Source organism: Salmo salar, chromosome 06 (genome assembly GCF_965601325.2).
Source record: "Salmo salar chromosome 06, fSalSal1, whole genome shotgun sequence".
NCBI lineage: Eukaryota > Metazoa > Chordata > Actinopteri > Salmoniformes > Salmonidae > Salmo > Salmo salar.
In genome coordinates this window covers 28,520,001-28,547,718 of record NC_138296.1, presented here as the reverse complement: position 1 = coordinate 28,547,718, position 27,718 = coordinate 28,520,001, and the positions used below count along the sequence as shown (strand labels likewise).

General features: G+C 44.2%; 1 protein-coding gene and 2 long non-coding RNA genes across 5 annotated transcripts; 2 read left to right on the top strand and 1 right to left on the bottom strand.

Moving 5' to 3' along the window:
• Positions 1 to 93: 93 nt before the first annotated feature.
• Positions 94 to 14,622, bottom strand: gtf2f1 (general transcription factor IIF, polypeptide 1). Of its 3 annotated transcripts, none has more exons than XM_014203164.2 (14): positions 14,501 to 14,622; positions 11,727 to 11,803; positions 10,405 to 10,451; positions 8,814 to 8,886; positions 8,331 to 8,524; positions 7,958 to 8,128; positions 6,064 to 6,272; positions 4,307 to 4,460; positions 2,433 to 2,491; positions 2,231 to 2,356; positions 2,024 to 2,097; positions 1,445 to 1,586; positions 1,077 to 1,230; positions 94 to 852 (listed from the first exon to the last, which is right to left on the bottom strand). In XM_014203164.2, exons 2-14 carry the CDS (start codon positions 11,736 to 11,738, stop codon positions 648 to 650), a joined length of 1,620 nt encoding a protein of 539 aa, XP_014058639.1. In that variant the 5' UTR covers positions 11,739 to 11,803; positions 14,501 to 14,622; the 3' UTR covers positions 94 to 647. The 3 variants fall into 3 exon arrangements, with proteins under 3 accessions (XP_014058639.1, XP_014058638.1, XP_082832534.1); XM_014203163.3 differs by lacking the exon at positions 14,501 to 14,622 and adding an exon at positions 12,074 to 12,275; XM_082976408.1 differs by lacking the exon at positions 14,501 to 14,622 and adding an exon at positions 12,074 to 12,275 and having other exon boundaries at positions 2,027 to 2,097.
• Positions 14,623 to 20,314: 5,692 nt separating this feature from the next.
• LOC145879816 (uncharacterized) lies at positions 20,315 to 22,279 on the top strand. The gene is made up of 4 exons (XR_014392623.1): positions 20,315 to 20,409; positions 20,734 to 21,111; positions 21,432 to 21,569; positions 22,136 to 22,279. It is a non-coding gene; the product is annotated as an uncharacterized LOC145879816 (long non-coding RNA).
• A 4,398-nt stretch (positions 22,280 to 26,677) lies between these two features.
• On the top strand, positions 26,678 to 27,437 carry LOC145879815 (uncharacterized). The gene is made up of 3 exons (XR_014392622.1): positions 26,678 to 26,814; positions 26,946 to 27,092; positions 27,375 to 27,437. It is a non-coding gene; the product is annotated as an uncharacterized LOC145879815 (long non-coding RNA).
• The last annotated feature ends 281 nt before the right edge of the window (positions 27,438 to 27,718 follow it).

Sequence of the window (27,718 nt, the reverse complement as noted above, 5' to 3'; positions counted from 1 at the left end):
CTTCATTGAAAAGCCTTAAGATGTATGACATCATTGTCCAGTGTTCTGCTTCTAATTATGCAAACCAACCAGAAACACGACAAGGAGACCAGCCACGGCAACAGCAGGGTTTTTATTACAAAAGAAAATAAACAAAAGACAATTTTAAAATGAGAAATAGAGGCCTGGGGAGATACGGCAAAAACAAAATAACCCACACTTGTCTTGTTGAATCCAGTTGATTGTGGTGGGAGGTGAGTCGGCAGACAAGATCTACACGGAATGTTTTCATTGATACCTTCACATCTGCCTAATTCATTGATAAACCTATATCTTGTAAGTTGTTTGACCTGAAAGGACTGCCATAGGTACAGTTGACTTCAAACCATTTCGAGACACATATTGAAGCTAGTTTACACCGCATCACAAATCACAGCTGCGTAACACTTTTCTTTCTACCTTATTCTACTCTCTTCCTCTTCTACCCTTCCTCTTCCAAGGACCCTGTTCTATCCTTCTCCTCCTTCTGCTGCTAAATCAATGAGGAGCATCTCATCCTCTCCTCCTCCCTCCCTGGGTCGTGTTCATTAGGCACCAAAGGGACTGAAAGAGGAACTTGGACTCATTTTCCATTTTAAAACGCATGCCCTAATGAACACGAGCCCGGTTTACTCGGTGAGGTAGAAGTGCATCTTGTCGTTGACGTTCTTCCTCTCGGGGTTGAGGCGTTTGAGGATCTGGGCCAGGACGTTGACCGTCTGCTCGCTGCTCAGGCCAGTCCTCTTGGTCTGGAACTTCTTCAGCAGGTCCTTGGTGGTCATGGGCTTCCGGATCAGGTAGCGGCGCACCGCCTCCTCCGTCAGCTGAACGTCACTGTGGAGAGGGAGGATGGAGAGTGGGACACAAAACCAGGGGGAGGGTGTGTGGTGGGGAGAGAAAGTGGGTGATAGAGGAGAGAGAATAAGAAGACAGTGCGTGTAGGAGAGGACAGAGAAAAGAGGAGAGAGAGAGAAAGAACGAGTGTGTGTGTGTGTGAGCTAGAGAGAGGGTAAGGGTGAGAAAAGTGAACAAACAGGAGAGATTGAAGAGGAATATACCTGGAACTGGGGGTTGATTTGCCTGAGGGGGGCTGTGGCGTGCTCTTCCCTGAGGGGGCAGGACTCTGGGTGGTGACAGCCGTACTGCTGGACTCCATCTTCAGCCTCTTGGCAGCTGGAGACTCAGAGCTACCACCCACCACCTGTCTCTTACCTGTGAGGGGAGGGGAGGGAGGGGGGGAGGGAGCAGGGTGATGGAGACAGTTTTAGCATGCAGTGCTGAGGTCACACAAAGCCTAAAGGTAGCACAAACAAAATAAGGCTTTCAGATCCTGTGAATATGTAAATATAAATGAAAACATTACAAATATAAATATCTATTTCCCATTTGTGAAAATGTGTGTGTGAGTGCATGCGTGCATGTGTACCTTGCTCCAGTTTGCTAGCGGCGGCTCGGAGTGTGTTGGAGGTGGAGGCGGAGTCTATGGACGGTGTTCCAGGGCGACTGCCAGTCCTGGAGCTGCCTCCAGAGCCACGCCCACCACCGCGCTTAGGAGGTGTACGCTTCTTCTGATAGTGAGGAAATGGGGAACGTAAAGAGCAAAGTCCACGAGAGCCATTCTCAACCTCTCAAGATCCAGACCAAGAAAGAGACAGTGTTAGCAGACCATTACCACACCAAGACCAGTTGAAATGTGGAAAACCAAGACAGAGGCCTGTTTTTGTGCCCACACTGCCGCCACACTAGGGAAGCAAGATACCCTGGAAATTGTGTGTTGTGTCACCCCTTTTGTGCCACATAGAAACTACAAAATATGGTATCAGGTTCATCAACTACCAGTCTTGTTCAAGACTTTTAGAAAAGCCCCAGATCTTGGGCACCGTAACCCAGATCAAGAACCCGATATCAAGACTCCATCTCTGCGAGAAAGAGAAAGTGGGGTTGACATTGAACAATGGCACTACAAAAAGGGACCACACACAAACTAACACTCTCACACACACACCACCATGAAGAGAGCGGAGGCTGCCTCTCCATCGATGTCGCTGTCCTCCGAAGTGTCCGACTCACCGCTGCTGTCTGAAACACACAACATTATCACATCATAGCCCCCTTCAACAAAAACAGTATATTTCCGTGGGTTCTTCAAGTCTTGCCACTTCCCTGTGATACCTGATCAGTAAAGATTCTAAAGAAGAAGAAAAACTGCTACCTCTCTTCTTCTTCGTCTGGACTGGGGTCTTCTTCCCTTCCTCTTCCTCCTCCTCCTCTTTCCCCTCTTCCTCATTCTGTTTCTCCTCCTCGCTCTCTTCCTCACTCTCCGATGCCTCGTCGATTCCTGTGAACAGAGTTAAAGTTCTTAGAATTCACACACATGAACACGTTGTATTGTTGCCATGGCGGTGCCCTCTGACCTTTGGGAACGGCCTCTTTATTGGACTTGGCCTTCTCTTCGCCGGCCTCTTCCTCTGAACTGCAGGAACAAGGGAGTAAGGAGCGAGAGAGAGCGAGGAAGGGATGAAAGAGAGAAACAGATGTGAGAAAATAGATGAGAGGTTGCAGGAAGTGTTTGTGTGTAAGGCTCTGGTGTGTGACCCTACAGTTGTCAATAGAAGTTCTGGTGTACAGTGCATTCAGAAAGTATTCAGACCCCTTGACTTTCCCCCACATTTTGTTACGTTACAGTCTTATCCTAAAATGGGTGATTAAATAGTTTTCCCCCCTCATTAATCTACACAATACCCCATAATGACAAAGCAAAAACAGTTTTTTTGACATTTCATAAAATAACTGAAATATTACATTTACATATGTATTCAGACCCTTTACTCAGTGCATTGTTGAAGCACCTTTGGCAGTGATTACAACCTCAAGTCTTGGTATGATGCCACACCACCTGTATTTGGGGAGTTTCCCATTCTTCTCTGCAGATCCTCTCAAGCTCTGTCAGGTTAGATGGGGAGTGTCGCTTCACAGCTATTTTCAGTTCTCCAGAGATGTTCGATCGGGTTCAAGTCCGGGCTCTGGCTGGGCCACTCAAGGACATTCAGAGACTTGTCCTGAAGCCACTCCTGCGTTGTCTTGGCTGTGGGCTTAGGGTCGTTGTCCTGTTGGAAGTTGAACCGTTGCACCAGTCTGAGGTCCTGACCGCTCTGGAGCAGGTTTTCATCAAGGATCTCTGTGCTCAGGTCATCTTTCCCTCGATTCTGACTAGTCTCACAGTCCCTGCCGCTGAAAAACATCCCCACCGCATGATGCTACCATCACTATGCTTCACCGTAGGGATGATGCCAGGTTTCCTCCAGATGTGATGCTTGGCATTCAGGCCAAAGAGTTTCATCTTGGTTTCATCAGACCAGACAATCTTGTTTCTCATGGTCTGAGAGTCTAAGTGGCCTGTCATGTGCCTTTTACTGAGTGGCTTCTGTCTAGCTACTCTACCATAAAGGCCTGATTGGTGGAGTGCTGCAGAGATGGTTGTCCTTCAGGAAGGTTCTCCCATCTCCACAGAGGAACTCAAGAGCTCTTTCAGTGACCATCGGGTTCTTAGTCAACTCCCTGACCAAGGTCCACTCAGTTTGGCCGGGCGGCCAGCTCTAGGAAGAGTATTGGTGGTTCCAAACTTCTTCCATTTAAGAATGATGCAGGTCACTGGGAAGATTCAATGCCTCAGACATTTTTTGGTACCCTTCTCCAGATCTGTGCCTCGACACAATCTTGTCTCGAAGCTCTACGGACAATTCCTTCAACCTCATGGCTTGGTTTTTGTTCTGACATGCTCCGTCAACTGTGGGACCTTATATAGACAGGTGTGTGCCTTTCCAAATCATGTCCAATCAATTGAATTGACCATAGGTGGACTCCAATCAAGCTGTAGAAACATCTCAAGGATGAACATCTCTGGAGACCTAAAAACAGCTGTGAAGCGACGCTCCCCATCCAACCTGACAGAGCTTTAGAGGCTCCTGAGTGGCACAGCGGTCTAAGGCAGTGCATCTCTGTGCTAGAGGCATTACTACAGACCCTGGTTCGTTTCCATGACGATTTTTTTACTTAATTAATCCATTTTAGAATGAGGCTGTAACGTAACAAAATGTGGAAAAAGTCAAAGGGTCTGAATACTTTCCGAATGCACTGTATGTGTGTGTGTATCTGTGTGTGAGTCTGTGTGTGTATCTGTGTGTGTGTGTGTGGTGTGTGTGTGTGTCTGTGAATCTGTGAGTGTGTGTGTGTGTGTGTGAGTCTGTGTGTGTGAGAATCTGTGAGTCTGTGCATCTGTGTGTCTCACCTGCTCTCATCTGACATGTAGTCGACCTCCAGGCCCTCAAAGTCTCCATCGTCACTGTCCTCATTAGCCTCGCTGTCACTCCCCCTCTTCTTCTTCTTCTTCTTCCCCTTCCCCTTCACATCCCCCTCTTTCTTCTTGGGCTTGCTGTCTCCATCTGAGAGGAAAAGAAGAAGAGGGGGTGAGAAAAGAGGGGAACGTAAAGAGAGATGCACCTTCTAACAATTCAACAGTTGAACATGTAAAATGTACTGTCCATTATTTGTTAAGACATAGAGATGCGTCTTCAGCTAACAGACATGTGGTTCATACACACTGTATACTAGTGATGAGCACCGACATGGATAATCCACGTTTATATCGGTTGCATTTTTTCTGTTTAATATCATATCACAATATGTCAGAAACACTTTGCTGTAGCCTACATGTTGTTTACCCAAATTACAATGTAAAACATTTGTTGTGTTGTTGTGTATCTCTGTGAAGTCCAGACAACTAAGGGGCCTGTGTTCATTGTTTTGTGTATGTATCTCTGTGAAGTCCAGACAACTAAGGGGTCTGTGGTGGCTTTTCACCATTTGTTTGGATTCCTCACGTCTTAATCATTGTTAAGAAGAAGTTTGGTCCATATCGGATGTTGGGAACTATATTTATTGAATATTATATTAATCCTAGCAATTGAAATGGCCAATTTGGGTACAATCAACTAGCTTTCAATTTGAGTTCTAATTGTCTTTCAGAAAAATAATGTTCAAGAAATGCTAATCTGATCTGTTTCTAACTGCAGAAACCGTTTCAGAACAATCTGATTGAATGACTCCCATGCCTCTCTCTTTCTTCATTCTCATCATTACTGGGCTCTCCTCCCTCCCGCCATCCATCCATCCTTCTCTCCTCCCTCCTTCCCTCCATCCATCCTTCTCTCCTCCCTCCCTCCCTCCATCCTTCTCTCCTCCCTCCCTCCCTCCCTCCCTCCATCCATCCTTCTCTCCTCCATCCATCCATCCTTCTCTCCTCCCTCCATCCATCCATCCATCCATCCTTCTCTCCTCCCTCCCTTCCATCCTTCTCTCCACAGAAGCTCCTGTCACTTTTCTTTACTCCGTCCTTGGCGCCATCTCAGTTGATCTTTCTGTGACTCCTCACGTCTCATCTCCTCCTTCTCAACTGTATTGGAGAAGGTCCAAATTCTCTCCCCTAAGAACTTAGTCTCCAACGCGTTTTGAGAAGGAGACGAGAGGATGCAACGAATCGAGGAAAGATGAATTGGAAAAAAAAGCCCAAATCTTCTCACACGCCAGTCGCTCGTCACTTCTTAGCTCTCCTCACCTTCATCCTTCTCTCCTCACCTTCTCCTCCGCTGCTGTCGATCTCATCACTGCTCAGCTCTCCTTACCTTCATCCTTCTCTCCTTACCTTCTCCTCCGCTGCTGTCGACTCTCATCACTGCTCAGCTCTCCTCACCTTCATCCTTCTCTCCTTACCTTCTCCTCCGCTGCTGTCACTCTCATCACTGCTCAGCTCTCCTCTCTCCTTACCTTCGTCCTTCTCTCCTTACCTTCTCCTCCGCTGCTGTCGACTCTCATCACTGCTCAGCTCTCCTCACCTTCATCCTTCTCTCCTTACCTTCTCCTCCGCTGCTGTCACTCTCATCACTGCTCAGCTCTCCTCACCTTCATCCTTCTCTCCTTACCTTCTCCTCCGCTGCTGTCACTCTCATCACTGCTCAGCTCTCCTCACCTTCATCCTTCTCTCCTTACCTTCTCCTCCGCTGCTGTCACTCTCATCACTGCTAAGCTCCAGGTCATCCTCCAGGTCATGGATGCGCAGGTCCCCTCCTCTTCCTCCCTTCTTCTTTTTCTTCTTCCCCCCCTTCTCGCCCTCCTCGTCGTCATCGTCCGGCCCCCTCTCCTGCTCCCGCAGGCGCCTCTGGAGCATGATGCTGAAGTGGTTCACCACCTTGTTCCTCCTGAGAGGGGGGAGGAAGTGTGTGTTAGAGTCAGCATCACATTTTCTCTACTCTCCTACCCCACTACATTCCCCACCCCTACCCCCTAGTGTTTTTACCTGAGGGATGAATCAAATCAAAGTTAATTTGTCACGTGCGCCGAATACAACAGTGAAATGCTGAATACAACATGTGTAGACCTTACAGTGAAATGCTTACTTACAGGCTCTAACCAATAGTGCAAAAAAGGTATTAGGTGAACAATAGGTAGGTAAAGAAATAAAACAACTGTAAAAAGACAGGCTATATACAGTAGCGAGGCTACATACAGACACCGGTTAGTCAGGCTGATTGAGGTAGTATGTACATGAGTGTATAGTTATAGTGACTATGCATATATGATAAACAGAGAGTAGCAGTAGCATAAAAAGAGGGGTTGCGGGGGGGCTCAAAATGCAAATAGTCCGGGTAGCCATTTGATTACCTGTTCAGGAGTCTTATGGCTTGGGGGTAAAAACTGTTGAGAAGCCTTTTTGTCCTAGACTTGGCACTCCGGTTCCGCTTGCCATGCGGTAGCAGAGAGAACAGTCTATGACTGGGGTGGCTGGGGTCTTTGACAATTTTTAGGGCCTTCCTCTGACACCGCCTGGTGTAGAGGTCCTGGATGGCAGGCAACTTAGCCCTAGTGATGTACTGGGCCGTACGCACTACCCTCTGTAGTGCCTTGCGGTCAGAGGCCGAGCAATTGCCGTACCAGGCAGTGATGCAACCAGTCAGGATGCTCTCGATGTTGCAGCTGTAGAACCTTTTGAGGATCTCAGGACCCATGCCAAATCTTTTTAGTTTCCTGAGGGGGAATAGGCTTTGTCGTGCCCTCTTCGCGACTGTCTTGGTTTGTTTGGACCATTCTAGTTTGTTGTTGATGTGGACACCAAGGAACTTGAAGCTCTCAACCTGCTCCACTACAGCCTCGTCGATGAGAATGGAGGCGTGCTCGGCCCTCCTTTTCCTGTAGTCCACAATCATCTCCTTAGTCTTGGTTACGTTGAGGGATAGGTTGTATTCTGGCACCACCCGGCCAGGTCTCTGACCTCCTCCCTATAGGCTGTCTCGTCGTTGATCAGGCCTACCACTGTTGTGTCGTCTGCAAACTTAATGATGGTGTTGGAGTCATGCCTGGCCATGCAGTCGTGGGTGAACAGGGAGTACAGGAGGGGACTGAGCATGCACCCCTGGGGAGCTCCAGTGTTGAGGATCAGCGTGGCAGATGTGTTGTTACCTACCCTTACCACCTGGGGGCGGCCCGTCAGGAAGTCCAGGATCCAGTTGCAGAGGGAGGTGTTTAGTACCAGGGTCCTTAGCTTAGTGATGGGCTTTGAGGGCACAATGGTGTTGAACGCTGAGCTGTAGTCAATGAATAGCATTCTCACATAGGTGTTCCTATTTGTCCAGGTGGGAACGGGCAGTGTGGAGTGCAATAGAGATTGCATCATCTGTGGATCTGTTTGGGCAGTATGCAAATTGGAGTGGGTCTAGGGTTTCTGGGATAATGGTGTTGATGTGAGCCATTACCAATCTTTCAAAGCACTTCATGGCTTTGAAAGTTGCACCCCCTATCTTTATTCTTCCCCTCAGTATTTTCCCCTTCTCCTGGCTCTCTCCCTCACACCTGTCTCCCCTCCCCTCCACCTTCCCCCTCTCCTCACCTGCCCCACTCCTCCTCGGCCTCCTCGGCGGTCAGCGTGCGGTGTTTGGCCTGGGGCACGAAGTTGTACCAGCCGTTGACGGGGAAGGCCTCAAAGGCCCCGTCGGGACACTGGGTAAAGATGTAGTAGGACGCATTCTCCGTTACGCCCCCTTTCTTCGTACCCTTGAACCTGAAACAGAGAAACATGTTGATATAAAAGGATAGTTCAGGCTATATGGGAGTTCCTCCTTGCCCTCAGATAGACAGAAAGACAAAGGATGTCTTGGTAAGTATTTATGAGAGAACCAGAGCTAAGTAAAAGTAAGCTCAAGGCCTGTGTGTAGCCTACCTCCTCCCTGCTTTGCCATTGTGTGTGTGTTTGTCTGCCTCACCTCTTCCCTGCCTTGCCGTTGACCTTGAGGATCCAGGGTTGGTCCTCCACCTTGAACTCCCTCGTGACAATTCCAAACTTCTTCCTGCGTGCCTCCTCCCTCTGCTTCTTCCCAAACTCACTGCCTGCCGCCCCCTCCTCAGTCTCCTCCACACCATACATCCTCCTGTTACTCATGTCCCGCTCCATACGAGCCTGGGGGGAGGGGTCAAGGAGGGAGGAGAGAAGACAGAGCGTGAGATGGATGGGACAATGGGAGCGGAGAAGGGAGATAAGAGAAAAGTGTAGAAGGTAATATAAATAATAGAAGGGGAGGAGAGGATGGTAGAGAGAGAGAGACACGGGGGGAGAGAGAGAGACACGGGGTGAGAGAGCACGGGGAGGGGGCGGGGAGAGGAGGCACGGGGAGGGTCAGTGAGTGTTCTAGAAGCCTATGGAGGAGTTGTAATGAGAGGGGAGTTTGCCAGAGAGTTGTTCTACATACCTGGGTCCAGGAGGAGCAGTTGACTTTGTCCCCAGAGTTAAAGGCCATGATGCTGTACTTCTTACTGGTGTTCCTACACACACACACACACACACACACACACACACACACACACACACACACACACACACACACACACACACACACACACACACACACACACACACACACACACACACACACACACACACACCCCCCCCCCCCCCCCCCCGGTTAGTGGTGTAACCTATGTCATGATTAATGTAGATACCACATCATGTATAGTGCATTCGGATAGTATTCAGACCACTTGAATTTTTCCACATTTTGTTACGTTACAGCCTTATTCTAAAATGGATTAACCCCCCCCCCCCATCTACACTCCATAATAACAAAGCAAAAACAGGTTTTTAGATTTTTTTTCTCTCAAAAGAACAAACTTAAAGTAAGTAAGTATTCAGACCCTTTACTCAGTATTTTGTTGAAGCACCTTTGGCAGCAATTACAGCCTTGAGTCTTCTTGGGTGTGAAGCTCCCATTCTTCTCTGCAGATCCTCTCAAGCTCTGTCAGGTTAGATGGGAAGCGTTGCTGCACAACTATTTTCAGGTCTTTCCAGAGATGTTCGATCGGGTTCAAGTCTGGGCTCTAGCTGGGCCACTCAAGAGCATTCAGAGATTTGTCCCGAAGCCACTCATGCATTGGCTTGGCTGTGGGCTTAGGGTTGTTGTCCTGTTGGAAGGTGAACCTTCTCCCTAGTCTGAGGTCTTGAGTGCTCTGGAGCAGGTTATCATCTACGGCAATTCCTCCGACCTCATGGCTTGGTTTTTGCTCTGACATGCACTGTCAACTATGGGACCTTATATAGACAGGTGTGTGCCTTTCCAAATCATGTCCAATCAATTGAATTTACCACAGGTGGACTCCAATCAAGTTGTAAAATCTTCTCAAGGATGATCAATGGAAACAGGATGCACCGGAGCTCAATTTTGAGTCTCATAGCAAAGGGTCTGAATACTTAGGTAAATAAGGGATCTATATATTGTTTTTATATAAAATGTGCAAAAATGTCTAAAAACCTGTTTTCGCTTTGTCATTATGGACTATTGTATGTAGATTGAGGAGGAAAAAAATAATTTCATCTATTTTAGATTAATGCTGTAACGTAAAAATCTGAGTGGCTGGTGAACCAAAAAGTACATTTTATGTCCTGCTTGGAACACTACAAATACAGAAGATACACTTAGGCAAGGTTAGCTGTTTTACACAGATATCAACTGAGGTTTTTCCTTAAAGATTTTTTTTTTTTTAATGTGTTCACTCCCACGTTTCCATTAGCTCAGGGAGTGTCGTAGCTCAGATAGTTCGGGTAAATGTGCAACGCAAAAAACCTCTGTGGGAATCTGTGTAAAAATTATGCACGGTAAGTGTCTTTTGTATTTGAAAAATTATTTTGGAGTGATTTGAAAGTAGAGATTGAGGTTTCCAAAACCGTATTGCATGCAATGATAATTAACGGTTAGACAGAAGGTCGGGAATGTTGTACACATTGGCCCTGCTGTGGTCAAATGTTAAATGAGAACCCAATGGCTGTAGGCCTTGGATAGTACTTACTTGGGGACCCGGACTATGTACTCTGTAGAAGAGGAACTGCTGCCCCCCTGTAAAAAAACAACACACACAGTTTGCCACACTACATATACAAAAGTAAGTGGACACCCCTTCAAATTAGTGGATTCGGCTATTTCAGCCACACTCGTTGCTGGCAGGTGTATAAAAATTGAGCACACTGACATGCAATCTCAATAGACAAACATTGGCAGTAGAATGCCCTTAGTGAAGAGCTCAGTGATTTTAAAATTGGCACCTTCAAAGGATGCCACCTTTCCAACTAGTCAGTTCATCAAATTTCTGCCGTTAGAGCTGCCCCGGTCAACTCTAACTGCTGTTATTGTGAAGTGGAAACATTTAGGAGCAACAACGGATCAGCCGCGCAGTGGTAGGTCACACAAGCTCACAGAACGGGACCGCCGAGTGCTGAAGCCCGTAAAAATCGTCTGTCCTCAGTTGCAACACTCACTACCGAGTTCCAAACTGCCTCTGGAAGCAACATAGTACAATAACTGTTTGTCAGGAGCTTCATGAAATGGGTTTCCATGGCCGAGCAGCCGCACACAAGCCTAAGATCACAATGCCAAGCGTCGGCTGGAGTGGTGTGAAGCTTGCCGCCATTGGACTCTGGAGCAGTGGAAACGCGTTCTCTGTAGTGATGAATCACGCTTCACTATCTGGCAGTCTAACGGACGAATCTGGGTTTGGCGGATGCCAGGAGAACACTCCCTGCCTCAATACACAGTGCCAACTGTAAAGTTTGGTGGAGGAGGAATAATGGTCCGGGGCTGTTTTTCATGTTCGGGCTAGGCTCCTTAGTTCCGGTAAAGGAAATCTTAACGCTACAGCAGACATTGACATTCTAGACGATTCTGTGCTTCCAACTTTGTGGCAACAGTTTGGGGAAGGCCCTTTCCTGTTTCAGCATGACAATGCCCCCGTGCATAAAGCAAGGTCTATACAGAAATGGTTTGTCGAGATTGGTGGATGAACTTGACTGGCCTGCATAGAGCCCTGACCTCAACCCCATCGAACACCTTTGGGATGAATTGGAACAACAACCGCGAGCCAGGCCTAAATGCCCAACATCAATGCCCGACCTCACTAATGTTTTTGTGGCTGAAATCAGAATGGAAGCAAATCCCTGCAGCAATGTTCCAACATCTAGTGGAAAGCCTTCCCAGAACAGTGGAGGCTGCTATAGCAGGACAGGGGGGACCAACTCCATATTAATGCCTGACAATGAGATAAGCAAGCAACAGATGAAGCAATAGACTGATACTGTCATGTTGACCCCACAAGTAAACCATACATCCAATACTTACCAGTGACGTCATGGTCGACCGTATACAGAGGCAATTTGCCCCTATTCTTAGTCAAGCAGTCACCTGTAAGTGATCACCTGTTGAAGTATAACGACATTTCATTCAGTTCATAGCTAGATAGAAAACTATAGGACATGCTTAAGTTAACTGACTTCGGTCTCAGCATATGCAGAAATTACTCATCATAAGGTAGTTGTTTGTGGTCATTTATGTACTAACGTCAGCTATAGAGCCATTTAGGATATAAAGGCTTCGCCTCTTCCTCTGATAGAGTTACGTTAGTCTGTAGCTAGTTACCAGTAGGCTAAGAAAGACACTCCAGAAATATATTGACCCAGTAAACCTACCTCTTCAAAATGTGCGAAACAAAAAGATGTTGCTATATTTTATGCTTTATAGGTAATCAAACGTAAGTATTGGATAACATTTCATATTAGTATGTATCTAGCACATATATCTGGTAGCTAACGTTACTCATGCAGTCGTTAGTTAAATATTTGTCTTGAGTTAGTGCTATCTGGTATCCTTGGGACGTCCCTACCCTAAACTTAACCATCAACCTTTCCCTTTATTTCGGTAGGGACGTACTAAGGATTCAAAATAACACTAACACAAGACAAGTCTCGCTGCTTTCCGCCAACTGTTCCGTCAAGAATAATGGTCGGCCGGAAAACAAAGTCAACCAGCAGTTAGTTCTTAGTAGATAGGTGCCGTAGTCGCGTGCCGCGAAACAAAAGTATATTATTATTAAAACAACTGTCCAGTGTTTCCAGATATCTATGAAATATGTCCTATAATTAATTACAATTCCTTCCAAAAAAGTATAATTAATGCAGGTAGATGACATCATCCTCTGTGAGGAAATAGCAAGCATATTTTAAACATCTGCTTGAGATAAAAGTTTGAGGTGATTTTTTTTAAAGTGCTTTTTACTCCAATTAATGCGTTGTCCACAAATACGAGTATAACGGGTCAACGTTATTTCCGTACAAGTTAACAGAAATTGACTTTTAAAAGTTAGATTTTCACTGGACAGTTACTTTAAATCCTTGGTGACGAATCATGATTGAAAAAATCTGGTTGACAACTGTTGAGAGACCATCTACAGTAGGCTGCTGTGATTCTACCTTGCTGCATATTTGCCAAATTATTTTTATTTATCAAACTGTATCTCGCAAAATATACACATTTTCATTGACAAATTACAGCCATACTATATTTGTGCACTTGTGAACGAGTGTTCCAACCCTGCCTGGAAAACGCCCTCCATTCACCTTTTCTGGTACAAAATCACCCTAATTTGCCGTATGATTTGGAGATGTTGAAGATGCCATGGAAGTTTCTAAAAGATAATGCAATGGCAAATTAGATTACATTTATATAAAGTTGTTGCATAATGTTTTTTATCTTTTGCAGTGACTTTTTCAAACAAAAAAATGGCAAGTGCCAAACACTGGCAGCACATTTTGCAAGTTTGATTGTCTATTTGATCAATGCTACAGCATACTTCTACGGAAAATACGAATTGTTGTACAATATTTCAACCTGGTCTCATAGACTAGAAGTAACATTGTAAAAAATCTGGGATACTGAAATGAATATGATATGTTACGTTTGGTGTGGTTACATGAGACAGAAGGTTACTTAAGGCAAAACTAAAGGAGGGTGGTTGGTTGGGGTGGATGTACGGGCGTATAACGCGATTGTCTAGCAACCCAAAGGTTGCGTGTTTGAATTAATGTGATTGTCTAACAACCCAAAGGTGCGTGTTCGAATCTCATCACAAACAACTTTAGCATTTTAGCTACTTTGCGATTACTTAACCATTTTAGCTAACCCTTCCCCTTACCTTAACCCTTTAACCTAACCCTTAACCTCAACACTAACCTTAACCCTAACCTAAACCCCAAACCCATTGCCTAGCTAACGTTAACCACCTAGCTAATATTAGCATTAGCCACCTAGCCATCTAGCTATCGTTAGCCACAACAAATTGCAATTCGCAACATATCATACAAATTGTAATTCGTAACATATCATACGAATTGTAATTAGTAACATACTGTATCATACCAAATGATGATTGACATCCACAAATTAATACATACCATGCCAAACGTAACATATCATACTAATTTGAGCAACCCGGATTTTTTGTTTACCATGTTACGTCTACACCTGAGTCCATGTTGACTATTTCGTTTATCAATAGATTATTGTGTTTCTATCTCCTCCCTTGGTATTGGCTCTACATTTAAATAGGCTATGATGTTGTGCTCCAATTGCACAACATCATAGCCTATGCTGTATCCTATGCTGTCAAATATTTTAAATAGGCTACCTGTCTAGCTATTTATTTTCGAGGAAGTTTGGCTATTAAATGAGTGATGGATAAATGGTAGGCTAATATTTGTTGTGTAGTGGGAATAGGTCAGTCATGTCGGAAAAGGAGAGACGTCCTGCAATATGATTATGATTTAGGCCTATATAATACAAGTAAAATAAGCACATAAGCCACATGCTGCCTTGCGATCTCCTTACCAACGGCAAATGCATCTGTTTTATCATTAGGCCTACATTATAATGTTTATATTAGACTACCATTATTATAATTCATCTGCATAAAAAAACGTACATTTCCCTCAAAATAACAATATTTGCTTGCAATACAATTGATCAAACACTAGAAGTTGTGCATATGCATGATTTGAGAGTATGTGGACTGTGGAAATAATCATACTTTTCTGTCAAGTTCATAATTGATAAATACCAACCTTTGCAGGAACACTGGCGTACACAAGGCCTGTGTTCAGTAAGTCTTTACGTTCTGAAATGTTTAATTGAACAGAAACGGTGCTGTATTGAACGACCAGTTGAAAAACTGGGAGGGGTTGGGTTGTGGATTGGGTAACGCAGTCAGCATGGCCACCACCCTTTAAATAGGTCACTCATTGTTTCAAGCCACACCTCGCCACACCCACCAAACAGGAGCAAAAGTACCCCAAAGCCTGTTCAATAACATACAAGAAAGAACGTTGTGGGTAAATGTGTCGTTCAGTACAAACCGTTCCACAACTTAGCAAACGTTCAAGTGAACTGAATGCACCTTAGGTTTAGAGTCTTTTTATGTGCATGCATCTTTGATAAATGAGGCCCCTGGATTGGGAAACGCTCATCTAACTAAATTTGTTTGCAATGTTTGGAAATTCAGAATAAGGAAGGGTAATACTATACTATTTACAGAAATATCAAGAAGCAAATAAACAAAAAAACATTTTAGAGTAGTATACAAATGAAGACTCAGAGAATTGACATAAGCGGGCTTTACATAGAATCTTTGCTTTGGCTTCACTCATCACTCAAATGAACCGCCCTAAACCCCTGAAAGCATGTTGAGAGAGGACTGCAGATAATGGTAGAAAATACATTTACAAATAAAACCAGGTTTGCACAAAGACAGCTGCGATTTACCTTCTCAAATCTTATTCACATGAACACAGGGAGTTGAAAACCTTTTTTTTTCTTGGTTTCTTTATTTTCCATTTGTCTTGTCAGTGTGCTGTATTTACATAGAGATCATCAGATGCAACAGAGCATGCCCAGCTTTACAAGACAAATTGACAGCACAGGCAAAACAGTGAGTAATGACGCACTATTTTACTTCTTTCTTGGTTCTACTTCTTCTTTCTGTCTTCGTTCTGTCTAGTCCATCCACAGTATCGCTCCATCAGCATGGTTTTATCCCTGTTTTGTATGACCAACTTTTTAATAAGATTATCATTTTTTTCAGAAGGGAGTTACAGGTACTGGTATAACATTCAAATCATATTCATTCAGATATATTCATTCAGATATAGTATTTGCATTATATATTTAATCATTTCCTGTACCTGTGGGCAACCACTCGAAAAAAGAAAAACATTCAGAGAAATGCATACTGAGACAGAGAACAGCATCAACAGTTTTGTAATATTCTGTATGTAAGGGAAATAAACAAAACAGGCTTCCCCAACCCATTCCCCCCAACCCCCTCAGTCCCCTTTAAGGTGTGTTATCTGAGAACCATCATGAGTCAACAGGTGAGATAGAAATCAATGCTTATCCCTGTCTGTCTTGAAGCTCAGCAGCAATGTTAACAGACTTTCTTTGTTTAAAAAACACTGCCCTGACGTGCACACACTTGTCATTCTGAAACCTGCAAGGTGAGTCTAAGTGGCAACAAGGGATTTTCACAGTATCCAAAACTTTGAGAATCTGTGATTTTATTTGACAAATGGTAAATTGTGTAAATTCCTCAACTGAATAAAAACATAACGTAAGCGCCTGTGATATGCACTAATCTTTTATGAGCGCCTCTTTAATCTTGCCGCAAATTTGAATTAAGCTTCAAGTATTCTGTAGAAAGACCTTAGCAGTCATACGGACAGAGACTCAACAAGAGGCAAGGCAGGTTGAAGTGCTCAAATATTTATTAGATTATAGCTACAGGTTTTAGTGATTCATCAGTGAAGGCGCCATATAATACAACATGTCAATCAAATAGTCTTGGAAGATTTACTACATTGACGATACACTGGCAACAGCTAAATAGAAGAAGCCTATGCATCAGGCTTAACCGGTCAAAACTGAACAGACACAGGTAAGGCAAGTGCAGTCTTAAATTAACAAATTGGCCTCAAAGGGCCCTGTCCAGGGTCATACCATTAGCCTACTAAATTACAATGACGGGATTAAATTAAGAGTGCACGGTTTGGCAGGGTTTGCACTGGGTGAAAAGTGATTTCATTCCTTTTGGAACAAGGGTGCCTCCCTGGCGTGAGCCGGCTGCCCCGTCCAAAAGTGCTCAAAACAAAAGTGGCGTAGGTTAAGCACGTGGAGTAATGAGTAGGATTCAATGTTTTCACATCTAAAAGTGTTTGTTCTCGTGATGAAAACGCACATCCTCTTAATCTGTCTTCCTAAGTAGGCCTAAAAGAAGTAAAAAAATTCAAACATTTACTTTATGGAAAATACATGTTGATTGTTTCAGAACGATGCACCATGCTGCCTTGTCCGCAATATAGGCAGCGCAGATTACCGGGCAACTCAGATTACTGTTAGATTTGATAAAGCAGCTCCTCCCTCACCTCTTTTGCCTGTTCATGTCACGGGCAATAACCCGGTGCAACCCTTGGCAGCTTAATTGAATCCCTTCAGTTGCAGCCAGTAAACTGGTTCTGCAATGTAAAAGGCAATATTCCTATCCTATATTAAATTGATTCAACTAATCTGTTCTTGGCGATACTTTCTTCTTTCCCGGTTCTGTAAAAAGTGTATCTGATAAATGTCTGTGTCCAGGTGGTTCTCCAAAAGCCAGCGAAGATTCAGAAAGATATGAAATCCATGTTTTGCACCAAGTGAGGAGTTCCCTTGACATTTTAGCAGCCAGACATCTTACATTTCCAAACATCTTTACAGGAACTAGTCGTTTCTATGCGACGCGGCCATGGCCACGTGTAGAAGTAGATGACAGTACGTCACACAGTGCTACCAAAACAAAGATCTACACACATGCAAGAGGCATTTCTCACTTGATACAAAACATGGATTTAATATATTTCTGAATATTCTCTAACTTTTGGAGAACCACCTGCAACTGGACACAAGCATTTATAATATAGACTTTTAACCGAATCAGAACAAAGAAAGTATCGTCAAGAATTCCCTGCTTTCAATTTGACAGGCTGTAATGGGTATGGAGCACCACATATCCCGTTAACAAGGCAGAGGGCACATGATTCCATCCAATGATGTATATAAAGCCTAGATTGCGGACGCTATGTATTGGCCAATGATAGGCTATGAAGCTACTCCTCAGAAGGAGGTGTCCTCCATAGGAATTAATGAAATTCTACAGTAATTAAATGTATTTTGTTGTTGTAGTGGAGACAGTAACATTACTGCTCTCAAAATGTTTTACTTTAAGAAAAAAATATATATTTTAAACTTAAAATTAAAAAAAAAAAAAAAAAAAATATATATATATATATATATATATATATACTGCTCAAAAAATAAAGGGAACACTTAAACAACACATCCTAGATCTGAATGAATGAAATAATCTTATTACATGCTTTTTTCTTTACATAGTTGAATGTGCTGACAACAAAATCACACAAAAATAATCAATGGAAATCCAATTTATCAACCCATGGAGGTCTGGATTTGGAGTCACACTCAAAATTAAAGTGGAAAACCACGCTACAGGCTGATCCAACTTTGATGTAATGTCCTTAAAACAAGTCAAAATGAGGCTCAGTAGTGTGTGTGGCCTCCACGTGCCTGTATGACCTCCCTACAACACCTGGGCATGCTCCTGATGAGGTGGCGGATGGTCTCCTGAGGGATCTCCTCCCAGACCTGGACTAAAGCATCCGCCAACTCCTGGACAGTCTGTGGTGCAATGTGGCGTTGGTGGATGGAGCGAGACGTGATGTCCCAGATGTGCTCAATTGGATTCAGGTCTGGGGAACGGGCGGGCCAGTCCATAGCATCAATGCCTTCCTCTTGCAGGAACTGCTGACACACTCCAGCCACATGAGGTCTAGCATTGTCTTGCATTAGGAGGAACCCAGGGCCAACCGCACCAGCATATGGTCTCACAAGGGGTCTGAGGATCTCATCTCGGTACCTAATGGCAGTCAGGCTACCTCTGGCGAGCACATGGAGGGCTGTGCGGCCCCCCAAAAGAAATGCCACCCCACACCATGACTGACCCACCGCCAAACCGGTCATGCTGGAGGATGTTGCAGGCAGCAGAACGTTCTCCACGGCGTCTCCAGACTCTGTCACGTCTGTCACATGTGCTCAGTGTGAACCTGCTTTCATCTGTGAAGAGCACAGGGCGCCAGTGGCGAATTTGCCAATCTTGGTGTTCTCTGGCAAATGCCAAACGTCCTGCACGGTGTTGGGTTGTAAGCACAACCCCCACCTGTGGACGTCAGGCCCTCATACCACCCTCATGGAGTCTGTTTCTGACCGTTTGAGCAGACACATGCACATTTGTGGCCTGCTGGAGGTCATTTTGCAGGGCTCTGGCAGTGCTTCTCCTGCTCCTCCTTGCACAAAGGCGGAGGTAGCGGTCCTGCTGCTGGGTTGTTGCCCTCCTACGGCCTCCTCCACGTCTCCTGATGTACTGGCCTGTCTCCTGGTAGCGCCTCCATGCTCTGGACACTACACTGACAGACACAGCAAACCTTCTTGCCACAGCTCGCATTGATGTGCCATCCTGGATGAGCTGCACAACCTGAGCCACTTGTGTGGGTTGTAGACTCCGTCTCATGCTACCACTAGAGTGAAAGCACCGCCAGCATTCAAAAGTGACCAAAACATCAGCCAGGAAGCATAGGAACTGAGAAGTGGTCTGTGGTCACCACCTGCAGAACCACTCCTTTATTGGGGGTGTCTTGCTAATTGCCTATAATTTCCACCTGTTGTCTATTCCATTTGCACAACATCATGTGACATTTATTGTCAATCAGTGTTGCTTCCTAAGTGGACAGTTTGATTTCACAGAAGTGTGATTGACTTGGAGTTACATTGTGTTGTTTAAGTGTTCCCTTTATTTTTTTGAGCAGTGTATATACAGTATGTTCAGTTCACATAATGTAATTTAAAATATGCATTTGGGTGTCTGTAGTAGAATACACTTGGCAAAAACAAATGTATACATTAATAAATGCATTTCTACAGTATATCTTCCAAAAACCTTTTTACAACGGTGGAGGAGCACAAACATGGCTGCATTGTGGCTTCAAACCAGCCCCTGGGATTCATCTAAGGTTTCTACTCATCGTTGCCTCCATCCCATCTGTAATAACCCATGTGTGACTGAGAGCATATTGGTGGTGTGAGGAGCCTGTAGCACTCACTTCACCATATAGGCCTGTTCGTTGATTGTCCAACATTCATATCTAGTTATATTTTGCCATGTAGGCTATATGGGCAAAGTGGGCTACTGGGATAGGTCATCATTTTTTAAGATGGATTTTAATTACAGTTGACTAACAACGACAAGATCTGATCGATGGTCAAGACACACCACAAGCATAACATATCTAGGCTTTAGGCCTAGTCTTGATGGTTGGGTATTTCCAGAGATTACAAGAAAATCCTTATTAGACTTCTGAATTGCAAAGCCAATTTGAGTTGCCTGTTGTAATTGTCTGAGGCTGTGTTATGCTACTTATGCGTTTACCACAGAGCAGGCCTCAAAATGGATGACATCCACCTCTTCCCCCTCCCTGCTATCAGTGAAAGAGTAGCTTCTGACCTCAGCCATCGTCTCCCTCACTTTGTTTTGTTAAGATGGAGGTTTGTATCCAAACCTTAACCAGATCATTTGCATAAGTCTCAAACCTTCTGATAACAGAGTTTTGGATGGTGTGCAAATTGAGATGTTTCTCTTGGGATGCACGTATGGGTTAGACTGGGTGAAGGTATTCAATGTATTCAGCCCTAGAAGAGGGATCTGTCAGGATGAGCTACTGTTCTCTGTCTCTACTCCTGGGTGAGTGGACTGATATTTCAGTATTTTATCCCAAATGATCACCATCTAGTATTACTGTCTGCCCTTGACTTTGTGTCTTCTCCTTCCTTTCAGGTTCTCTGTTCATCATTGAGACTTCCTCTTATCCTAATGGTAAGTACCCACTGGGCACAGACTTGTTAAATAAACATTGTTTCCACGTCATTTCAATGAAATTACGTTTAACCAACGTGGACTAGACATTGAATTGATGTCTGTGCCCAGGGGGAAGTTCTATAACCCCTGCATGTTCTTATTTGTATTCTATGTGATCAGTTTGATTATGACTTCTGATATTTGGTAGGAGGTTTAACAGTACAGAAGTAACTAGTCGTAGGGCAATGTGTACAATTTCTCCTGATGATGGAACAGTGGGTCCATAGCTTAACCCTGACATTGGGGCTCTATTTTTTATTGTCTTCTTCTTCTTCCACCCAGGTTCCTGTGATGGCTACACGTCTCTGGATGAGCCTCGACGTAACTATCTCTTCAGCTCTTCCTCTATCCCCGGCTACCCCATCAATACCGACGTAAGGCGAACAAACATATGGGTGCGCTACGTCGGGATCGGAGGGGACACCCTCATTCCACAATGTGCTCCACTCTATTACAGCGGGGTATATTATCCCATCCATCTGACCTTTACACATCCTCAGTCTGAGTCTGAGACTCCAACAACAGGCAACGCGTGTGGAAACACAGGTTACTGCTGTAATCTCAATGTAGCTATTCAAGTGATCTACTGCTCTTCTGGAGGATTCTATGTGTACAGGCAGATGAACAACCACCCAATCGACTACATGGGTTATGTGACATGTGAGTAGCGAGTATAGAAATCCCCTGCTTTTTATATGACTTGTACAGTACTCCTACCAAACACATTTTATTGTCTATTTAACTGTTAAGTGTATTGAGCTGTTTAAATTTACTTTATCTGAAGTTGAATTGAATCTATTGGTGTATAGTAAAAAAGTAGTAAATCATAAAGCAAGCTACTTGTTTTTGAAGCAGTCAATCTGCAGTCACAGAGACATTATATTTGACTTGAAGTGAACCTGCTCTTGTGTCTCATTATTCCAAGCTAAAATATCAGACTGTTAAAGTAAACTCTCTGTGTGTCTCTTCTCTCTGTCCAGACCATAGGAACTGTGTGGCAGACTCCTGCGGTCCCCTTGCAGAGTGCAGTACGACCAAAAATGGAGGCTGTCAATGTGTCTCTGGATACAAGATACCTCCAACACATCTACCCACAAACGAATCCTACGGTTGCCAAGGTAGAAGTGCCGTAGTAGCTATGTAAGGGGCTCTGTGGTTATATCAGTTCAGATAGTCCTAAGTGTTTGATCAGGTAAGACAGTATGATGGTTGTTCATTCAGCATAGACCCACCGGTACAAAACACTGCACTTCTCACATGGAAATAATAATAGTCAGTCACAAATGGGAATTTGACCATTTAAACTGGTTTGTTTATTGTGTGTGTGTGTGTGTGTGTGTGTGTGTGTGTGTGTGTGTGTGTGTGTGTGTGTGTGTGTGTGTGTGTGTGTGTGTGTGTGTGTGTGTGTGTGTGTGTGTGTGTGTGTGTGTGTGTGTGTGTGAGTGTGTGGAACAGGACTAGGGGTAGGCATACTTTTTGGCTCGAGGGCCACATCAGAAATTAGTCCAAATTAATTTTGAAGCCGTTCTTCTATCCAAAATAATAATTTAAGAAAGAAAAAACTATTTCTTAAAAAACAATCCACTGCGGGCTGAATTGAATCGACTCGCTGGCCCGGGGCCGTATTTTCCCTACCCTTAATGTAGAAGATAGCCTCTAACCCTGTCCTAACCCTCCCCAACAGATATCAATGAGTGTGAGGAGACCGCTAATCTCTGCGGTCCGCATTCCAACTGTACTAATTTACCAGGAGTCTACAACTGTAGCTGTCTAGAGGGGTTTGTACCCTCAGATCCAGCCTTGGCACTCAACCCATCCCGCAACCCCTGCACAGGTATGTTTACCACTCATACACCTACTGCACCAATCATATCAATGACATGAGACGAGAGTTTGAATTTCATGGCTGCTATGAACGACATTCCTGCGTTTTATATATATTAACTTTGTGAATATATACATGTGAATTTGTCTTCTGTCTGCTGTGTAAGCAAGATAAAAAAAAAAAACACTAAAATTAAAATTGCTGAACGTTGTCTAGTTTTGTGTGCTTTGATTTATGGAACTTTGTAAATATTGGCATATTAAATCTATGTCCCCCCAGATGTGAATGAGTGTGTGGAGATTGAGGAGGTTTGTGGTGGTTTCGGTAAATGTACAAACACACCGGGAAATTACACCTGCACCTGTTACAAGGGATACAAGCCTGACGGACCCTTCGACTGCCAAGGTCTCTGAACAGCACTAACACTAGCTTTCTGTGATAAATCTGATTAAACTTTTTCAATATTTTAATATAAACCATTTATTTAGATAGGGACCGGTAAAACATGAACATATTGAATGGATAACAACAGTCATGTGCATTGCATCATTACACCTAACTTATGCTAATTTACAGTGCTTCCTAAAGGAGATGGAAGAACTCATGGTAGCATTTTATGTTACAGTATATTATTATCTATATCATACACTACTGACCATAATGCTGTCAACCTGGATGCTGCCTGGCACCCTGTTGTAAGATGCTAACTGAACTATTCAACTATTGAACCTCCACAGATATTGACGAGTGTTTCAACTCAACCATCTGTGGTCAGGAGTCTGTCTGTACCAACACACCAGGAGCCCACAACTGTACCTGTCTCCTAGGCTTCTCACCCACAAACCCAGTCCTCAACCCCAGCAAGGCCAACCCCTGTATAGGTACTATGTTGTCTCACTACTGTTGTATTTAACATACTGTATCATGGGGCACTGACTAGGTTTACATCCCAAATGGCACCCTATTCCTATGTATATAGTGAATTTGTATATAGGGTGTATATGTATACAGGGCGTATGTATATAGTGAATGTGTATATAAGGTGTATGTGTATGTATATAGGGTGTATGTATAGTAGGGGGTGTATATGTATACAGGGTGTATGTATATAGTTAATGTGTATATAGGGTGTATGTGTATAGTTAATGTGTATATAGGGTGTATATGTATACAGGGTGTATATATATAGTGAATGTATATATAAGGTGTATGTATATGTATACAGGGTGTATGTATATAGTTCATGTGTATATAGGGTGTATATGTATACAGGGTGATTGTATATAGTCAAGGTGTATGTATATGTATACAGGGTGTACGTATATAGTGAATGTGTATGTATTTAAAAAAATATATATTTAATCTTTATTTAACTAGGTAGGCAAGTTCAGAACAAGTTCTCATTTACAACTGCGACCTGGCCAAGATAAAGCAAAGCAGTTCGACACATATAACAACAGAGTTACACATGGAGTAAAACAAACATACAGTCAATAATACAGTAGAAGAATAAGTCTATATACAATGTGAGCAAATGAGGTGAGATAAGGGAGGTAAAGGCAATAAATAGGCCATGGTGGCGAAGTAAATACAATATAGCAATTAAAACACTGGAATGGTAGATTTGACAGTAGATGAGTGTGCAAAGTAGAAATACTGGGGTGCAAAGGAGCAAAATAAATAAATGCAGTAGGGGAAGGGGGAGTTGTTTGGGCTATTTTAAAGATGGGCTACGTACAGGTGCAGTGATCTGTGAGCTGCTCTGACAGCTGGTGCTAAAAGCTAGTGAGGGAGATAAGTGTTTCCAGTTTCAGAGATTTTTGTAGTTCGTTCCAGTCATTGGCAGCAGAGAACTGGAAGGAGAGGCGGCCAAAGGAGGAATTGGCTTTGGGGGTGACAAGTGAGATATACCTGCTGGAACGCGTGCTACGGTTGGGTGCAGCTATGGTGACCAGCGAACAGAGATAAGGCGGGACTTTACCTAGCAGGGTCTTGTAGATGACCTGGAGCCAGTGGGTTTGGCGACGAGTATGAAGCGAGGGCCAGCCAACGAGAGCGTACAGGTTGCAGTGGTGGGTTGTATATGGGGCTTTGGTGACAAAACGGATGGCACTGTGATAGACTGCATCCAATTTGTTGAGTAGGGTGTTGGAGGCTATTTTGTAAATGACATCGCCAAAGTCGAGGATCGGTAAGATGGTCAGTTTTACGAGGGTATGTATGGCAGAATGAGTGAAGGATGCTTTTTTCTGAAATAGGAAGCCAATTTTAGATTTAACTTTGGATTGGAGATGTGTTATGTGAGTCTGGAAGGAGAGTTTACAGTCTAACCAGACACCTAGGTATTTGTAGTTGTCCACATATTCTAAGTCAGAATCGTCCAGAGTAGTGATGCTGGAGTAGTGATGCAGGTGCAGGCAGCGATCAGTTGAAGAGCATGCATTTAGTTTTACTTGTATTTAAGAGCAGTTGTAGGCCACGGAAGGAGAGTTGTATGGCATTGAAGCTCGTCTGGAGGGTTGTTAACACAGTGTCCAAAGAAGGGCCAGAGGTATACAGAATGGTGTCGTCTGCGTAGAGGTGGATCAGAGACTCACCAGCAGCAAGAGCGACATCATTGATATATACAGAGAAGAGAGACGGCCCAAGAATTGAACCCTGTGGCACCCCCATAGAGACTGCCAGAGGCCCAGACAACAGGCCCTCAGATTTGACACACTGAACTCTGTCGGAGAAGTAGTTGGTGAACCAGTCGAGGCAATCATTTGAGAAACCAAGGCTGTTGAGTCTGCCGATGAGGATGTGGTGATTGACAGAGTCGAAAGCCTTGGGCAGGTCAATGACTACGGCTGCACAGTACTGTTTCTTATCGATGGCGGTTAAGATATCGTTTAGGACCTTGAGCGTGGCTGAGGTGCACCCATGACCAGCTCTGAAACCAGATTGCATAGCGGAGAAGGTACAGTGGGATTCGAAATGGTCGGTGATCTGTTTGTTAACTTGGCTTTCGAAGACCTTAGAAAGGCAGGGTAGGATAGATATAGGTCTGTAGCAGTTTGGGTCAAGAGTGTCCCCCCCTTTGAAGAGGGGGATGACCGCAGCTGCTTTCCAATCTTTGGGAATCTCAGGCGACACGAAAGTGAGAATGAACAGGCTAGTAATAGGGGTTGCAACAATTTCGGCAGATCATTTTAGAAAGAAAGGGTCCAGATTGTCTAGCCCGTCTGATTTGTGGGGGTCCAGATTATGCAGCTCTTTCAGAACATCAGCTGACTGGATTTGGGAGAAGGAGAAATGGGGAAGGCTTGGGTGAGTTGCTGTGGGGGGTGCAGTGCTGTTGACGGGGGTAGGGGTGGCCAGGTGGAAAGCATGGCCAGCCGTAGTGAAATGCTTATTGAAATTCTCAATTTTAGTGGATTTATCGGTGGTGACAGAGTTTCCTATCCTCAGTGCAGTGGGCAGCTGGGAGGAGGTGCTCTTATTCTCCATAGACTTTACAATGTCCCAGAACCTTTTTGAGTTTGTGTTGCAGGAAGCAAATTTCTGCTTGAAAAAGCTAGCCTTGGCTTTTCTAACTGCCTGTGTATATTGGTTTCTAACTTCCATAAAAAGTTGCATTTCACGGGGGCTGTTCGATGCTAATGCAGAACGCCACAGGATGTTTTTGTGTTGGTTAAGGGCAGTCAGGTCTGGAGAGAACCAAGGGCTATATCTGTTCCTTGTTCTAAATTTCTTGAATGGGGCATGCTTATTTAAGATGGTGAGGAAGGCATTTAAAAAAAATAACCAGGCATCCTCTACTGGCGGGATGAGGTGGATATCCTTCCAGGTTACCCGGGCCAGGTCGATTAGAAAGGCCTGCTCGCTGAAGTGTTTCAAGGAGCGTTTGATAGTGATGAGTGGAGGTCGTTTGACCGCTGACCCATTACGGATGCAGGCAATGAGGCAGTGATCGCTGAGATCTTGGTTGAAAACAGCAGAGGTGTATTTAGAGGGCAAATTGGTTAGGATGATATCTATGAGGGTATATATAAAACATACAGGTCTGTATGTATATAGTGAATGTGTATATGTATACAGGGTGTATGTACATAGTGAATGTGTATATAAGGTGTATGTATATGTATACAGGGTGTATGTATATAGTGAATAGGGTGCCATTTGGGACATAACCTAGGTCTAGGATAAGATAATGGTGTTAGGTGATTCTGGGCCTGTATTCACAACGTGTCTCAGTATAGGAGTGCTGATCTAGGATACATTTTTCCTTTTAGATCCTAATGACTGAGATTTTGGATAGGGAGCACCTGATCCTAGATCAGCAGTCTTACTCTGACATGCTTGGTGACCATAACTTGTTCTTATCAGTTGTATCTGTGGTTTGAACCCTACAGACATTAATGAGTGTCTGAACAAAACCGTGTGTGGTCCCGGTGCCAACTGTACCAACTCTTATGCAGCATACAGCTGTACCTGCCTCTTTGGCTACCTGCTCACCAGCCCAGATGCCATAGCCAGCCCCTTAAATCCATGCCTAGGTCTGTGACATACTTCACTGAGTGTGCGCATGTATGCATGCATGTAAAAGTGTGTGTGTTTGTGTGTGTATCTTTGTATGGGTATCTGTTACTGTATATGTGTATATCCCAGTGTTTGTTTCTCCCTGCAGACATAGATGAGTGTGCTAACACCCCTGGTCTATGTGGTCTCCACTCTGTGTGTACCAATGCACCAGGGACCTTCCACTGTTCCTGTGTGGAAGGATACTTCTCCTCCACTGGAGTACTGTGGGAAACTGACGTCACTGTGTGTGAAAGTGAGTCATACTTGTATTGTTTGGAAAGATATTATGTACAGAAGAAGTCCAGTGTAGTGAAATGCTTCGGAGGTCTGATGGGAACTTGATATATTATTTTCTCTCTTTCTCTCTCTTTTTATTTATCTTTCTCACTCTCTATCTCTGTGTTGCTCTCTCTTTTCTCTCTCTCTCTCTCTCTCTCTCTCTCTCGCTCTCTCTCTCTGTCTTTCTCTTTCTCTCTGTCTTTGTCTCTTTCTCTTCTCCCTCTCTCTCGCTCCTTCCCTCCATCCCCCCTCACAGGTGTTGATGACGTTCTAGCCGCCATAGTTCCCCCAGAGGTACGTGGTTGGAAACACACAGGTCTTTAGAATGGATCCAGTGTAAGTACCACCCATACAGTATGGTGGGCTTTAAAATGATCCTGTCGGATGAAGATGTAGGAAAAGTATCACTGACGACAAAGTTGTAACAACATTGTCATCTGGTTGTGCTGATGTTGTGTTGATGTTGTGCTGATGTTGTATCTGTGTTCCCGCTGCAGGGCCAGTCTAAGGAGATGTACTTCCTCAACCAGATGAACCAACAGCTGATGGAGAACCCTGACATCGTCCTACCAGAGGGGGTCAGTACAGCGACCTTTACAT